The sequence below is a fragment of the Garra rufa genome, chromosome 10, assembly GCF_049309525.1.
Source record: "Garra rufa chromosome 10, GarRuf1.0, whole genome shotgun sequence".
Classification (NCBI taxonomy): Eukaryota; Metazoa; Chordata; class Actinopteri; order Cypriniformes; family Cyprinidae; genus Garra; species Garra rufa.
Window position 1 is genome coordinate 6,061,076 of NC_133370.1, and position 17,845 is coordinate 6,078,920.

Sequence of the window (17,845 nt, forward strand, 5' to 3'; positions counted from 1 at the left end):
AAGACGTGTTATGTTTTATGATGAATGTCGTCAGTCAGCATGCGGCCAGGCTACATTACAGCTGTCGACAGTTTGTAAATAGCTTTCGGAGGAGCGTGCTTTTCCCACTGGGAAAATTTTTCATGCAAGTCCAAGGCTGGTTGGTGCTTTATGGCCTGAGGGAACATTTACAATGCCGCCTTTCTGCACAGTAACTTAAAGATGCGATTTACTTTTAACACTGTTGCTGTGACGACTGCTTCCACAGTGACCCTGAACCAGACTCAGACTCCACCGATCCACTCAGCCTTTTATCATTATACATTTTTTTGTGTAAACATACCTTATGACACACCAGCCTGTACTGTATTAACCATAGCAAATACCAATCAGTGCATCAGCCAGCATGAAGACAAAAATAGAGGCATCATAATGCACATCTCTTGCAGAGAGGAGTTTAGCCCTTGATGAGAGCCACCGCCTCGGGCAAACTGTTTTACTGCCTGCTTGTTTTTGTTCTGATGACCCTGAGTTGCTTTATGGATGATGGTGATAGATCTTGACTACCAGGATGACCTCCAAAAAAGCCATCCAATGTGTCAGTATAACTGCATTTTTATTAGCGGAATGATGAAAACTCCACAGAATGAGAATTTAGTTAGCGCTGACTGGGCTATTTTGAGTTATAAATTGCACAAGGCCTGTAACCACGTCAAGAGACATGAGACATCCGGCAGATCCCAGCGGATCTTCACTCATCCAGTGATTCATTGCTCAGCACTCAGGACTCGAAGTTACAGAAATAAAAATGTGAAAATTAGATCTAGAAATCAATAAGATAACATGTTTAGACTGCGTTTAGCACTGGAAAAACAAGTGTTCACACACCCTGCAGCTGTTTTTTATAGTTCAAGGTAGGATCCAGCTGTCATTGAATTTTAAGAGAATATTTGAATTATAATATGCATTGTACTGTAGTGTAAATAATAGTTCTGAATATTTATGCTAATATTGTCTAAATGTTTTTATTTATTTATTTTTTTATCAACATTTATTTTTCTTTTTTAAATCTGAAGGTGAAGAAGATCTGTAAATGACATCATCTTTACCATTGGTAAGTTTTTTTTTATGCTTACACTGTCTTGCTATTCTGAAAATGAAGCATTAGTGTCCTCTAGTGGAAAATATTAAATAATGCGGTGGACCTTAAAAGAAAAGCAATGCAGCACAATGAAGAATACTGTAGATTCAAGTGTAATTTAAATATATTTAAATATGCACAAGTTTCAGTTTCAGGTATGCAAATTCAAACATGTAAATTTGCATAGTAATGTAAACATTTTCCATTTGCGATACTTTTTTCTCTCATAATTCATTTATTAAACTGTAACTGTTTAAGCAAAGTCAAAACGACTGTGAACACTTAAAATATTATTATTATTCATTACGTAAAGCTTATTTTGTGGATTATACATTTTGTATCTTTTGCGTAATTTTTAAACCAACAGCTAGGCCTATTTGTTTTTAAGAATTAGGTGGGCTTGTAGATATTATTATGTAAAACAAATGGGATGATGTAATACTATGTAATTCAATTACTCCTTACATTGTATAAGAAACAAGCTATGAATAAAGCAAAGGCCCATTCCTCCAAAGCTGACCATAGGAATGACAAAGAAAACTATTGATGCATCCTGGGAAATGTAGTTCCGTCAGCGCTGATAAAAGTGGTAAACATTAACCCGCCTGTAAGATTCACAGTGCCATCCAGAGAGATTTTATCATCTCTGATGAATTTTATGTAGGTGTTTCGTTAACAACTCCTTGCATAACCGGCTTTCATTTTATCACATACACTGTCAAACACAGAGTCAAACAGAAGACACAGGAAGAACGCGTAACCGCCCCTTTCTGAGTTCACGCACCCGCTCAACTACATTTCCCAGAATTCCCTGCCCGCCGTCAGCGCTGTTCTGAGAGTCAACGCATTATGGGAGTTGTAGTTTAATCAGGCCGTGCCAGCTTGTTGCCTGACGTCTGGACGAACATTATACATGAGGATCTCTGCAGAGGGAAGTCCATCATAGACATGAAAATAGAGGCCAGGTAATTTCCTTTTCTTACTATATAATACAATAACACACGTGGAGGTGGAATTTAGAGTGTGTATGACGGTTAAACACCAAGGTAAGCGGACTTTGTCGGTTGCGCAAAGGACAGAAACGCCAGCGTTTTGTAGCTGCGTTGGTGGTTTTCATGTGAAGCAGCCAAACGACCCGATTTTGTGGCTTTTTATATATTCTCAACACTCATTTACTTGCATTAGTGATGTCTGGTATAGTAGTTAGGATGTAAATGTTATGTATTGGATGATATATGCAGAAACAGTACGGTTTGCACATACTAAGGCTTTAAAAATAAACCGGCCTCTGATATGCCGCAATATTGTGGATGTCTCTTGTTCTGCGGGGATTTCACGTCAACTTTAACGCGATATTAAAAGCATAAACACATGAATACATGCCGCAGATTCGATGTAATTATGCAACATAGGCGCTGTTGAGTCATTGTCCAATCAGAGGCCAGATTAATGTGGCAAGGCTACAAAATAACAAAAGACAACGTGGCGTTACATATGTAACATACACAAGTAACATCTGTTTAACAGTATTTGAAACATTGTAACATTCATACGAATGTAGTAGATTTATCTGCAATATATTAAGGATTGATTGGAGCTGTCAAAATCATGTGGCCAACCATATGCTGACACTCCATCAGTTTCTGTATACTGAAATGAAAGTATTATCTAAGGTAGTATGTGTATTGTTGCTCTTAACCCTTAAAACAGCACAGGTGAACATTTCAACTTGTATATCACTATACTTCCCAGCTGATTAAACAGTACAGTACTATGTTTATATATATATATATATATATATATATACATTTTGTATAAAAACATTTAAACATGATGATGATGATGATGATGATGTGATATTTGATGAAACCAATTTGTAAAAATGTTCAGAATATAGTTAGGAATATCACCAGAATGCTTCAGAAGCAAAATAGCTGAAAATCTCAAAATTTACCAGTGCATTAAAAAAAAAAAAAAAAATAGTTTTGCTTGTAGTGTCTTGCCCAAGACCAGCAAACCTTGTAAATCTGGTTTACTTGTAAATCTGACATTTTTCTCTTCTAGGTGTGTTTGAGGTTTTGGAAACATGTCCAAGAAAAGGGGCAGGTGAGTCAAGACAATATAAATATGCATTGTACTTTCTAAATTAAAGAATTAGTTTACTTCCAGATCAAAAATGTACAAATAATTTAGTCACTCCCTTGTCATCCAAGGTGTTCATGTCTTTCTTTCTTTAGTCATAAAGAAATAGTTTTTTGAGGAAAGAATTTCAAGATTTCTCCCCATATAGTAGATTTCTATGGTGCCTGCAAGTTTAAACTTCCAAAATGCAGTGTAGATACAGCTTCAAAGGGGTCTAAACAATCCCAGGCGTGGAAGAAGGGTCTTATCTAGTGAAACGATGGGTTATTTTCTAAAAAAAATAATTTATATACTTTTTAACCTCAAATGCTCATCTTGTCTAGCTCTGTGTGAACTGTGTATTCTGGTTCAATACAGTTAGGGTATGTCAAAAATCTTTATTTTTATTTTTTCTTCCAACTTCAAAATCGTCGTACATTGCCGTTTTTCCTTTATTTGTAAAGGGCGTTTGATCTTGGTCAGTACTTTTGCAGCGATGCAGGATGAAGTTTTTCGACATACCCTAACTGTCTTGAACCGGAATACACAGAGTACACCCAGAGCTAGAAAAGATGAGCTTTTGAGGTTAAAAAAAGTATAAAATTTGTACGTTTTTTTTTTTTTAAGGAAATAACCAATCTTTTCGAACAATAAGATCCTTCTTCCTGGGCTGGAATTGTTTAGAGCCCTTTGAAGCTGCATTTAAACTGCATTTTGGAAGTTCAAACTTGTGGGCACCATAGAAGTCCACTATGTGGAGAGAAATCCTGAAATGTTTTCCTCAAAAAACACGACTTTACGACTGAAGAAAGACAGACATGGACATCTTGGATGACAAGAGGGTGAGTAAATTATCTGTAAATTTTTGTTTCGAAAAGTGAACTTCTCGTTTAATTACATCACTTGCTCATCAATGGATCCTCTGCAGTGAATGGGTGCCGTTAGAATGAGATTCAATAATCCAATAAATCACTTCATCTGTATCAAGAGAGAAATCTGCACAGATCAAGCACTGTTTAAAGGATTAGTTCACTTTCATAACAACAATGCACAGATAATGTACTCACCCCCTTGTCATCCGAGATGTTCATGTCTTTCTTTCCTCAGTTGTAAAGAAATTATGTTTTTTTGAGGAAAACATTTCAGGGTTTCTCTCTTTATAAATGATATGGATGGCGCCCCGAAGTTTGAACTTCCGAAATGCAGTTTAAATGCAGCTTCAAAAGGCTCTAAACTATCCCAGCCGAGGAGGAAGGGTCTTATCTAGCGAAACAATCTTTTATTTTCGAAACAAATTGACAATTTATATACTTTTCAACCTCAAATGCTCGTCTTGTCTCATCTCTGCGCAGCGCATGCTTAGTCTGTGTGATTCAAATAAATACAGTTAGGGTACGTCTAAAAACTCCCATCTCGTTTTCTTCCCTAACTTCAAAATCACCTTAGATCGCTGCAAAAGTACCGACATAGTGTTTACAAAGTGAACATACAAAGAAACTCAAACTCCCTTTACAAAAAAAGGTAAAAACAGCATTATAGGATGATTTTGACATGGAAGACATAAACGAGATGGGAGTTTTTAGACGTACCCTAACTGTATTTACCTCAATCACACTGAGTTTGCATGTGCTGCGCAGAGATGAGACAAGACGAGCATTTGAGGTTAAAAAGTATATAAATTGTCAATTTGTTTCGAAAATAACCGATCGTTTTGCTAGATAAGACCCTTCCTCCTCGGCTGGGATCGTTTAGAGCATTTTGAAGCTGCATTTAAACTGCATTTCGGAAGTTCAAACTTTGGGGCGCCATCCATATCCATTATAAAGAGAGAAATCCTGAAAGGTTTTCCTCAAAAAAACACAACTTCTTTACGACAGAAAGAAAGACTTGAACAACTTGGATGACAGGGGGGTGAGTACATTATCTGTACATTGTTGTTATGAAAGTGAACTAATCCTTTAAGGTCCAAAATAGTTCTAAACAAACACGTTTTGATGTCAAAGGACAACTGGAGGTAGCGTTATAATTAGGGCTGGGCGATTTGGCCTAAAATCAAAATCTCAATTAATTGAACATTTTAACTCGATTACGATTAATGAACGATTATTTTATTTCTTATTAAAATTATATTTAATTATATTTATATAATATTTATATATATATTTTTTTTTTGCCCTCATAGTTCACTGACAAATTTTGTACAGTAAATATGCTCACATATTACAAGTAAGAGATTTTTGAATGAAGGGTGCATTACTTGATTTTAAAATAACTGAAGGAAACACACACTATCTACTATCTATGATTATTTGTTGAACATCAGTGTTGAACAACTGAAATTAAAGCACACATTGCTTAAAACGAAAAGTCACATTTTTCTTAAATTAGTTAAAATAAATAACTTGCACTTTTGGAAACAAAATAAATTATTTTTCATGTTTTTTTATATTAAAAGTAGAAAATAAGCAGTATCTCTTCTAAATAAAATTACTCTTGTATATCCTGTAAATACTTTTTACTGTATAAATACTGTTTAAGCTCTCCATCGACATGTCGGAGGAATAACGTAACGTAACGGAGCGGGGTCACGTGACTCCACAGGCGGTAGTGTTTTTAAAGGGAAAGTAATCTAAATAATTGACCTGGAAAAATTTGATCGATTATAGGTTCTGAATGTCGATTTCGATTACTTTTCGATTAATCGCCCAGCCCTAGTTATAATGGCTTATGGACTTGTATTTTGGCCTGAGATCCCTTTGTGATGAATTACAAACATGCAACTTTTCACTTCACAAAACATTAACTGATGGTCTGGAGTGGTGTGGATTAATGTGATGTTTTTATCAGCGGTTTGGACTCTCATTTTCACAGCACCCATTCACTGCAGAGGAATTATTGTTGAGCAAGTGATGTAATGCTACATTTCTCAAATCTGTTATGATGAACAAACAAACTCATCTACATGTTTGATTGCCTGAGTTAAGTCATTGACTAGTAGATATTAACTAGTCTTATTTGCTGTCGTTAAGTTGTATTATATACCAAGTTGCCTTCATTGACTAATAATGAATCTGCACACGCTCAGATTATCAGCAGCACCTGGCAGATAAGAATATTTTGGTCACAGGCCGGATTATTCTGTGACATTTCCAGGAATGTGTTTAAGCATTAGAAATGTTGAGTGACAGACTCACCATAGTAGCAATGAATGATTAAACTCAGCTCTGAACTCTTGCGCTCGGCTGTGTGAGGTTGGGAGTTTTATTTAAAGGTCAGCCATGTGGGTACAGTATAATTTGGAAAAGTTTCCAGTTATTCTTCATATCATGTGAGTGAGTAAACAACATTTCCAACATACTTGTTGGTATTTGTTTCTATCAGGCAGCTGTAGAGTCAGTGTGACAAATTTATTTATGTAATTGATGTATTTCTGATCTAAAAAAGTATAATCAAGAAAAATTAATTATTTATTTTTGAATTGGTTAGATTGTGAAAAGTGGCTGTTAGAGATCAGAATAGAGAAAAATAAGAGGGCTTTGTTATGTCAGCAAGTTTGATGAAAGATTATGTGTTTTGTTTAGAAAAAATACACTTTAGTTTAAAAGTTTTGGGTCAGTAGGATTTCTTTGCTCATCGAAGCCATGTTTTTATTTGACCAAAAATACAGTAAAAACTAAAATTGTGAAATATTATTATATTTTAAAATAACTGTTTTTTTATGTGAATATATTATAAAATGTAATTTATTCCTGTGATGCAAAGCTGAATACTCACATGATTCTTCAGAAATCATTTCTGATTATTATTAATGTTAAAAAGAGTGCTGCTTTACATTTTTGTGGAAACCAAATATAATATAATAAATGTCTTTGCTGTTACTTTTGATCATTTCAATGCATCTTTGCTAAATTAATTATATAAAAAATTCAAATTTTATATTCACATATTTATAGTTAACTTTTTTCAGTAATTACAAAGACTATAGAATACCTTAATAGCCTTAAAGGGACTTTGGTAATTATTTCTGATAGGCAGCTGTAGAATCAGTGCAAACCCAATTTATTTAAATAATTGATGTATTTCTGATCTAAATAGGATAATCTAGAATAATATAGGGTGGGAATTGTTTTTGAGTTTGTTGGATTGTGAAAAGTGGTTGTTAGAGATCTGAATAGAGAAAAATAAGAGGACTTTGTAATGTCAGCAAGTTTGATGAAAGATTATTAAGACAAATGTTTTGTTATAGAAAAAATACACTTTAGTATCAAAGTTTTGGGTCAGTAGGATTTCTTTGCTCACCAAGGCTGCATTTATATCACCTAAAATACAGTAAAATCAATAATGTTGTGAAAAATGGTTATGTTTTAAAATAACAGTTTTCTATGTGAGTATATTATAAAAATGTAATTTATTCCTGTGATGCAAAACTGAATACTCTGGTCTTCAGTGTCACACGATTCTTCAGAAATCATTTCTGATTATTATCAATGTTAAAATAAAATACTGCTTTATATTTTTGTGAAAACCATTTTTTTTTTCAGGACTCTTTGATAAATAGAAAGTTCAAAAGAACTGCATTTATTTGAAATAGAAATATTTCGAAATATTATAAATGTCTTTGCTGTCACTTTTGATCATTTTAATGCATCCTTGCTGAAATAAATAATTAAATAAAAATGTATAATTATATATTCATATGTTTATAATTTACTTTGTCAGTAATTATTTCTGTTAGGCAGCTGTAAAAATCAGTGCGAACCCATTTTATTTAGGTAACTGGTGTATTTCTGATTGAAATGGGATAATCTAGAATAATATAGGGTGGGAATTGTTTTCGAGTTGGTTGGATTGTGAAAAGTGGTTGTTAGAGATCAAAAGAAAGGTGATTGCGAAAGGTGGTTGAAAAGTAACAAGACTTTGTTAATCTTTCAGCAAGGTTGATATGTGTTATTTAGAAAAATGTACACTTTAGTTTAAAGTTTTGGGTCAGTAAGACTCCTTTGCTCACAGAGGCTGTATTTATGTCACCTAAAATACAGTAAAAACTGTAATATTGTGAAAAATTATGTTTTAAAATAGCTGTTTTCTATGTGAGTATATTTTAAAATGTCATTTATTCCTGCTATGCAAAGCACATGATTCTTCAGAAATCATTTCTGATATTTTTGTTAAAAACATGATTTCTTTCAGGGTTCTTTGCTGAATAGAAAAAAAAAAAAGACAAATGTGTTTTGTTTAAAAAAAAAATGTACACTTTAGTTTCAAAGATTTCTTTGCTCACCAAGGCTGCATTTATGTGACCAAAAATACACTGTCACTGGTCATTTTAATGCATCCTGGCTGAATAAAGTAATTATGTAAAAATGTATAATTATATATTCATGTATTTTTAATTTTATAATTAAATTATAATATAATAATTTATATATAATATATTATTAAAATATGTTATTTGAATTATATTTTATATTATGATTAGTAAATAGAATAAATTTTAATTTCAGTATCACATCTGTTGTTGTTGCCTGCTAATACTTATTTTTAATATAGATTTATATTAATGCACGGTATGAGTATCTGTTACATTATGCATTTGCATTTGATATGATCTAAGGGAGAAAGCTGTGCAATATAAAATCGATAAAATCATAATCATGGGCATTTGAGTTGTAAAACGATCCTCAAATAGCACTCCACCAGCCCATTAAGTTCCTGTTTTTATCTGCTCTGCAGGAAGCGCAGCAGCGGCGAGCTGAGCGACAGTCTCACCCCAGATCCCAACAACCTGCTGGGCCGACGGATCCAACACAGCTGGAGAGAGAAGGGCGCTCTGACCAAGTGGAAGGGCACTGTGCTGGACCGCCTCAGCGTCAATTCCTCCCTGTTCATGGTCAAGTACGACGGTTTCGATTGCGTCTATGGCATCGAGCTTTTTAAGGATGAGAGGGTTTCCAACCTGCAAGTTCTCACCGAGAAAGTGGGTGAGTAGGTGGATCTGTTGTGATGTGAACAGGAAACAAGCCAGTGACAGGAAGTAGCACATGTGCAAAGATGAGCAATCGTATTTATAGAGCATCAACCTTTTTTCCGAAAATTAGTCATGCTACTAAAACATTAAGTGCTACTTTGGTTGTGAATGTACTCTACTGCTCAAAATTTTGGGATCAGTATTATTTTTTTATGTGTTTTAAAGAAGTTCTTTCTCATCAAGGCTGTGTTCATTGATTAAAAATATAGAAAATTTAATGTTGTAATTTTCTATATTAATATACATTAAAATTTAGCATTTTCGGAATCATTACTTCAGTCTTCAGTATCACATAATACTTCAAAAATCATTCTAATATGCTGATTTGTTTTAGTGGAAACAGTTGTGCTGCGTAATTTTTTTTTTTTGGAACCTGTGATTTTTTTTTTTAGGGTTCTTTGATCGATAAATGGTTAAAAAGAATAGTATTTATTTAAAATAGGAAGGTTTTCTAACAATATACACTACTTTGAGGTCAGTAAATTTCTTTTCTTTCTTTCTTTCTTGTTTTTTAAAGAAATCAATACTTTTTTTTTTAGCAAGGATGAGTTAAATTTATAAAAAGTGTTATAAAAGATTTATATTTTGAATAAATGCTGTTCTTTTTAACTTGTTATTCATCAAAGAATCCTGAAAAAAAGAATCACAGGTTCCAAAAAAATATTTTCCACCATTGATAATTCTAATAATAAATCAGCATATTATAATCATTTCCGAAGCATCATGTGACACAAAATTCAGCTTTGCATCCCAGGAATAAATGATAATAATAATGTTGTAATAACATTTTGCAATATTATTTTTTTTCTGTATTTTTAATCGAATAAATGCAGCCTTGATGAGCATAAAAGACTTCATTAAAAGCATTACAAGTCTTCCTGATCACAAACATTTGAGCAGTAGTATATATGACCAAAATTTCATGATATAAGTAATTCTATATTCTCAGTAATGGCACAAAGAAAACTTTTATTCAGCAAGGATGCATTACATTGATCAGAAGTGACAGTAAAGACTTTTCTAACCTTAGTAAAGGTTTCTATTTCAAATAAATGCAAACAACTGTTTTCAACATTGATAGTAATCAGAAATATTTCCCAAATCAGCATATTTGAATGATTTCTGAAGGATTATGTGACACTGAAAACTGGAGTAATGATGCTGAAAATGCAGGTTTAATCACAGAAATACATTACATTTTAAAATATATTCACATAGAAAACAGTTATTTAAAACTCAGATAATATTTTGTCAAATAAATGCAGCCTTGGTGAGCAAAAGGCACTTACCGACCCCAAACTTTGAACAGTGGTGTTTTTTGTTTTGTTTGTTTTTTTAGCTCATACTGCAGTGTTTTTATCTATGCAAAGTTTTGCACATCTATTCCCCAGTGATCCTAATACAGTTAAAATAGACAGAAGGGAAAATAAATGAACTGACGACTGAAGCACAAAATAAAAGAGACTGACTTGGGAGACATTTGTTTTTTGATGATGTTTGCAGTTGAAATGATGGAGGCAGATTATCACATGCATAGATTTACACTGTCACAGTGGAGAAGATATTAAAATGTTGCAAAGTCTGGAAAGTAAATATGGTTTCATCTGGAAAGCTATGAATATGGAATGTTGTGACTAGAATTTTGGTGCTTGTTTGTTTGGCACAGGTTTATTTCATTTAAATTTCATTGCTTATTATATCTTATGAGTCTAATGAACTATTTTGCATAGTGAAAGAATAGTTGCTAGTTAGTTAGTCACAATAAATGTAATTATTTTTTGAACACACACTAATTTTGACATAATTTAATAATTTTATTCAGCAAGGACACATTATAATGATCAGAAGTAACAGAAAAGACATTTTTAATGTTACTAAAGATTACGGTTTCAAATAAGTGCTAACTTTCTGTTTAATAAATAAATCATGTATCATGTTTTCTGCAAAAATATAAAGCTGAAAAAAAATTTTCAACATTGACTATAATACATTTGTTTTTTTGAGCAGCAAATCAGCATATTAGAAAGATTTCTGAAGGATCGTGTGACACTGAAGACTGGAGTAATGATGTTGAAACTTCAGCATTGCACCACAGAAATAAATTATATTTTACAATATATTCACATAAAAAAACGGCTATATTAAATTCGAATAATATTTTACAACATTGCAGTTTTTACTGTATTTTTTAAATCAAATAAATGCAGCCTACTGTACTAAAAAATAAATAATCAGTGTCTGTAAATCTGTAACTTGTCTATTTGTTATTATTTATTTTATACTGTAATGTAAATTTAGAGCATTTCCTTGAAAAATCTATAATATGCATTATTATACAATTCAACCAGAGCTCTTAACCATCACTGTAAAACACAGCCTCTCACAGTTAAATGTGCATTTAGTCATTTTGCTGTGTTTCCAAACCCTTTGAAGTGAACAACAAGATCAAGGTTCCTCATGACGCAGAGGAGCTGGTGGGAAAAGCCGTGGAGCATCTGTTTGAGAAGGAGGACGGAGAGAAGAATGAGTGGAGGGGGATGGTCCTGTCCCGAGCGCCCATCATGACCAACTGGTACTACATTACATACGAGAAGGACCCCGTGCTCTACATGTACCAGCTCTGGGACGACTACAAAGACGGAGACCTCCGAATTTTACCTGAAGCAGGTAAATAAGATGAAATTTCAAAATGTAAATGATCAATTTAGAATCATTAAGAAGTTTGAAATTAATATTATGAATTATTGTATAATTGTTACTTTATAGTTGTTAAAATCTTCTTAATCATACAATTATAACACTGTTCTTGAGCAGCAAATCAGCATATTAGAATGATTTCTGAAGGATCACTTGACACTGAGTAATAATTGAGTAATGATGCTAAAAATTCAATTTTGCATCACAGCAATAAGTTTAAAATTTATTCAAACAGAAAATGTTTTTTAAATTGTTATAATATTTCACGATATTACTGTTTTAACTGTCTTTTTTTTTTATCAAATAAATGCAGCCTTGGTGAGAGCAGAGAAAACTTTAGAATTTTATATTATTTTATTAAATTATTGGTTTTGTGTGCAGTCATTACAGGAGAATCATCACAGGAGAGACTCTGTTGTTTCGGCCAAAATGAGTTGAAAAATATTGGCATATAATATATACTGGTTTCTGACATATCTCACCTTTTATATTAAATAAAGTGTACATTTAAAAATGTAAATTATAAATTTAAAATCATGATGAATTTTGAAATCAATATTATGATTTTTTTATAATAACATTTATGCTTTTAGTAGGCGCATTTAAATTGTTACTCCGCAGATGTTATTAAAATGTTGAAATTAAAATTTAATTCAGTTGAAATTTTAAATGAAAATGGAAAAACTAATTCAAAAATAATAACATAACCTAAATATAATATAATATAATATAAACAAAAATAAAATAAAATCAGCATATTAGAATGATTTCTGAAGGCTCATGTGACCCTGAGTAATGATGCTAAAAATTCAGCTTTGTATCGCAGCAATAAATTACGTTTTAAAATGTATTCAAACAGAATTTTTGTTTCTTTTTTAAATTGTAATAATATTTCAGAATATTACAGTTTTAGCTGTATTTTTTTATCAAATAAATACAGCCTTAGTGAGCAGAAGAAACTTTTTATTTTTTAGAATTTTATATTATTTTATTAAATGATTTTGTGTGTGTGTGTGTTATCATATAACATAATAGTCATTTCAATTTACTTGGTTTACTGTGAGGTAGTAACTCTACCCTTTGTTTTCCACAGAGAACAAACATCTGCTGCCCGCAGACAGGAAGCCCGGTGAGGAAACAGAGAGCCTAGTGGGTAAGCAGGTGGAGTATGTGACGGATAAAGGGGTGAAGAGAACGGGCCTCGTCATCTACCAAGTTCCCGCCAAGCCCTCCGTCTACTACATCAAATACGATGATGATTTCCACATCCACGTGTACGACCTGGTCAAGACCACCTAAAAAAAAAACACAGACAAAACAAAAAAACCGAAACTGCTTCACCTCTCCATAGCTTAAGCATCATCGCCTCTCATTGTACAGTCTGCCATGCCTCGCCGTGAAGGACTGGCTGTGGAGGTGCTGTATGAAGCGTCCGTGTACAGGGTTTGTTATTTTGTGTTGGCGTCACAGCTTAGGGAGACGATTTTTACAATTATCAAAACAGTGTATTTATACGTGTGCGTCAGGCATCGTTTGGTATGTTTATAATCCCATGGAATAGCTTCCGTTCACTCGTAAACCGGGAAAGGTTGCATTTTCGTATGTTCAAGGAGTTTCTTGGTTTTGAATTGTAAATAGTTCTGACCGCAGGTCAAAAAAAGTCATGTCAGAGAGACATTTGATTACAAATCAACCAGTGAGACTCTCTAACAGATCTATTTATTCAATTAATACGCTTCATAACTTAGAAATGCTGTTGAAACTTTTGCGTTGGTGTTATGCATCGCATATTTTGGCTCTTTTAGTTGCGTTTTCCATCAAATCAGATCACATCTGCAGTGAAAGAGATGTTTCTGCTTTCCGCCACCTTCAAAAGGTGTATTTACTAAAAGGGAGACACAGAGTGACGTGTGTCATTGAAAAGGGTTGCCCGTTTTGTCCCGAATGAAATCATTTGTGCTTTTTTTGTTTTTTGATCAGTAGAGCACTTGTTTCTGAACACCAAACCAACCAAACTACTTCTGCGGTTTTGAATGTCAAGCATAGCAAAAATAAAAAGTCTCCTTTCGATTGTTGTAAAGAAGAACAATGCCGTTTTAATTGATCAACAATAACTATCACATAATGGAAAAATAGGAGTTTATGTAGCCCAGGTGATGTGAAGTTTAGTTGACCTTGGTTTAGAAAAAACAAATCCAATCCAGCAGGCTGGATAGACCTGTTAAACCTCAACGAACATCATAACGTCTTCTATGTTGCCTTACTGTGAATTCAATTGGTCTTAAATGTTTTTTTTCTTGGATCAAATTCACTCAAGCTGATCTGAGCAGAAACGAGAAGCGATTTTCATTGACTTTATATGAGTCAGATTGGCTTTGCGTGAGCTTCATCAGTTCTTTACAGTGATCAAACAGCAGAATTTAAGATGTCTTTTGTAACTGCTTTTTTTGATTTTTGCTTTTTGCATCACTTCATGTTTAGTTGTAAATAATGCACATGAGCGGATAATTGGCCACCTGTTCATTTAGTTGATTAGGCCTTTTTTTGCTCGTAGCATTTGCACTTTATTCATACACTGTCGTGTGTAGCTCCAAAGTGTCTCCCAGGAATTCAAAGATTAAAAAAACAATCTGAAATTGAGGTCATTTCAGCTAAAAAAAAGTGTCTTACCTGATTGGCATCGCTAAACTGAAATAAATAGGAGAGCATCAAAACAATTTAAATATATACACTGTGGCTCAAAAGTGAGATTTTTTTGGAAGTTTTTAATGCTTTTTAAAGGAGACTTTTCTGCTTATCAATGCTACATTTATTTAATTAAAAATACAGGAAAAACTGTAATATTGTGGAATGTAAATGCAATTTAAAATAGTGGTTTTCTATTTTATTATACTTAAAAAAATATTATTTCTGTAATGCAAAACTGAATTTTTAGCGTCATAACTTCACTAAGTGTCACATGATCCTTCAGAAATCATTCTAATATGCTATTTTTTTATTATTTTTGTTGGAAACAGTTGTACTGCTTAATATTAATTAAAAAAATTTGAACCTGTGATACTTTTTTAGAATTCTTTAATAAAAAAAATAAACATCCCTTTTAAAGTTGGGGGCCAGTAAATGAATACTTTTATTCAGCAAGGATATGTTAAATTGATTAAAAAGTGATAGTAAAGACTTACATTGTTCGAAAAGATTTCTATTTTGAATAAATGCTGTACATTTTATTCATTAAAGAATCCAGATAAAAGTATCGCAGGTTCCAAAAAAATATTAAACAGCACAACCTTTGATAATAAAAGTAATAAATCTGTATATTAGAATGATTTCTGAAGGATCATGTGACACTGAAAACTGGAGTAATGGCTGATAAAAATGGAGCTTTGCATCACAGAAATATTTTATTACTTATTTTGAATTGCAATAATATTTCATAATATTAAATGTAACTTCGATAAGCATAAGAGACTTTATTTTAAAACATAAATCTTACTGTTCCAAAACTATATATATACACCCAATCCCAAATTTCTTTTTCTTTCCTTTTATTTTCAAATTAATTTGATCACACCAAATTGAAGAACCACTACTTCCAATTGACTTGTACATAAATGGATTTGTTTATGTAAGTGTAATGCAAACAAATGAGGTTTTCAATGTAAATGTTGGACGTTCAGCTCTGCTCTCTGATTGGGTTTTTGCTGAGCTTGTCCTGCTCTGGTTTGCATGTGGTTGTTATGTCTCAGACAGGCTGAAGGTTTTTGAATTGCTCAGTACATTAGCGCTTCGCATAGATTCATCAGTTGTTTGTTGTGTAGTTTCCTTCTAGTTAGATATTCAGTACGTCATTATCAAATAAAAGTTTAATTTATTTTTTTGGAAAAGATGAATGGTTTGTTTCTCTTGACACAGTAAATCTTTTGGGCAACCCAATTTGGGATTACGGGAAAGTATTGTTCAGCACATTTCTGTAAATGAATTGTTCAACTTTCAGCTGTTCATATGGATTGAGTTTCTGGTCCGTTTGCCATTACATGAGGTGGATCTTTCGCTGTATATTCTCTGTTGTGCTTTAAAAACACTTGTACTATATTTCTGCTTTCCCTGTAGACAAAAGGTTTGATGATTTCAGGCCATTTTTCACGACCCTCAGCAGGCTCTTGCAGTTTTTTTTTTTCTCTTAAATGTGAATGAGTAATTCTCTCCTGCTCTTTGTAAATGTGTTTTATCGTGTGGTCTGCGAGCTTCTGCCGGTTCCTCTGGTTCCTCTATTTAATCTGTTCTTTTGCTGCTTTTTACCAAAGTTGCGTTTCAGTAGGTGATGTTAAGGAGTGTCAAACTATTCATCCTGTCTGTTTGTGTAATGTTATCGTAAATAATAAAAGAGATATTTTTTGCACTGAAAATGATTCTCATGGTACCTTTTTTTTCTATTTATGGACTTTCTATGTATGGATGTTTTGTAAATTTCCTACCGTAAATATATCAAACTGTAATTTTTTATTAGTAATATGCATTGCTAAGAACTTAATTTGGACTACTTTTAACAATACTTTGATTTTTTTTTTGCACCCTCAGATTCTAGATTTTCAAATAGTTGTATCTCAGCCAAATATTGTCCGAACAAACCATACATCAACAGAAAGCTTATTTGTTCAGCTTTCAGATGATGTATAAATCTCAATTAAAAAAAAGTATCCTTGTGACATAATGATGAAATAATATTTGCTGTATATATATATATGAATGTTTCACCTTTAAAGCTTGACAAGCCAGACACATAAATGTAGGGTCTGGGCACTCTCCATAGACAGGGCTCAACCGGAGGGGTGGGATAAACGGTTGTCTTTCAAACTCCCTCTTCACGCAATAGGATAGCGCTACAACCAATCAGAGCAACGAAGAAGGTGACGTAGTCAGAGTCCCATGCGTTTTCCAGTGGATCTAGCTGGTAGATCAAACTTTTACCGTATCCGGTTGGCAAAACTCTAAATACATCGGTTGTGGCTAGATGGGATACATCTACGACCGGAAACTAACAATGAAATTAATTGTTCTACCTATTAGATTGTGGTTTTTTTTAATGTCTACACTTACCCCAACTCTAAACTTAGCCCTTACTATAATAAAAAAAAACAGTATTGTTGTTCAGTGTGATAAAAATAACGTTAGATTGATGTGCGCATGCCCAGTAGCGAATCATGTCTCCCTTCTAGTCTTTACCTTCTTTTGTGAGAATGACCTCAGTGCAGTTTCTTGTTCTTTTCTCAGAGAAAAGCTTAACATCAAGTCTTTCAAAGTGGCGGCCAAAGCCGATTCGAAAGAAAGTTGTTCGTTAGCAGCAGCCATCGCTCTATCTCTCTAGCTCTATAAAGATTTTTAATGCATCTTTTACAATGACCTTTCTTAATAATGTGCTTATAAGCAAGTTCTACCACTAAATGCTGCTAAAGTAAACAATATATGTGACCCTGGACCACAAAACCAGTCTTAAGTCGCTGGGGTATATTTGTAGCAATAGCCAAAAATACATTGCATGGGTCAAAATTTTTGATTTTTGTTTTATGCCAAAAATCATTAAGAAATTAAGTAAAGTTCATGTTCCATGAAGATTTTTTGTAAAATTCCTACTGTAAATATATCAAAATGTAATTTTTGATTTGTAATATGCATTGTTAAGAACCTAATTTGGACAACTTTAAAGGTGATTTTCTCAGTATTTTTGATTTTTTTTTGCATCCTCAGATTTCTGATTTCAAATAGATGTATCTCGGCCAAATATTGCCCTATCCTAACAAACCATACATCAATAGAACGCTTATTTATTGAGCTTTCATATGATGTATAAATCTCAGTTTTGTCAAATTTAACCTTATGAC

The 17,845-nt window shown here is 33.0% G+C and overlaps 1 protein-coding gene across 1 annotated transcript; it reads left to right on the forward strand.

Annotated features, from left to right (window-relative positions):
- Nucleotides 1–1,981: 1,981 nt before the first annotated feature.
- On the forward strand, nt 1,982–16,372 carry LOC141344558 (spindlin-W). The gene is made up of 5 exons (XM_073849438.1): nt 1,982–2,085; nt 3,185–3,226; nt 8,975–9,222; nt 11,703–11,936; nt 13,060–16,372. Exons 2-5 carry the CDS (start codon nt 3,207–3,209, stop codon nt 13,263–13,265), a joined length of 708 nt encoding a protein of 235 aa, XP_073705539.1. The 5' UTR covers nt 1,982–2,085; nt 3,185–3,206; the 3' UTR covers nt 13,266–16,372.
- Nucleotides 16,373–17,845: the final 1,473 nt, after the last annotated feature.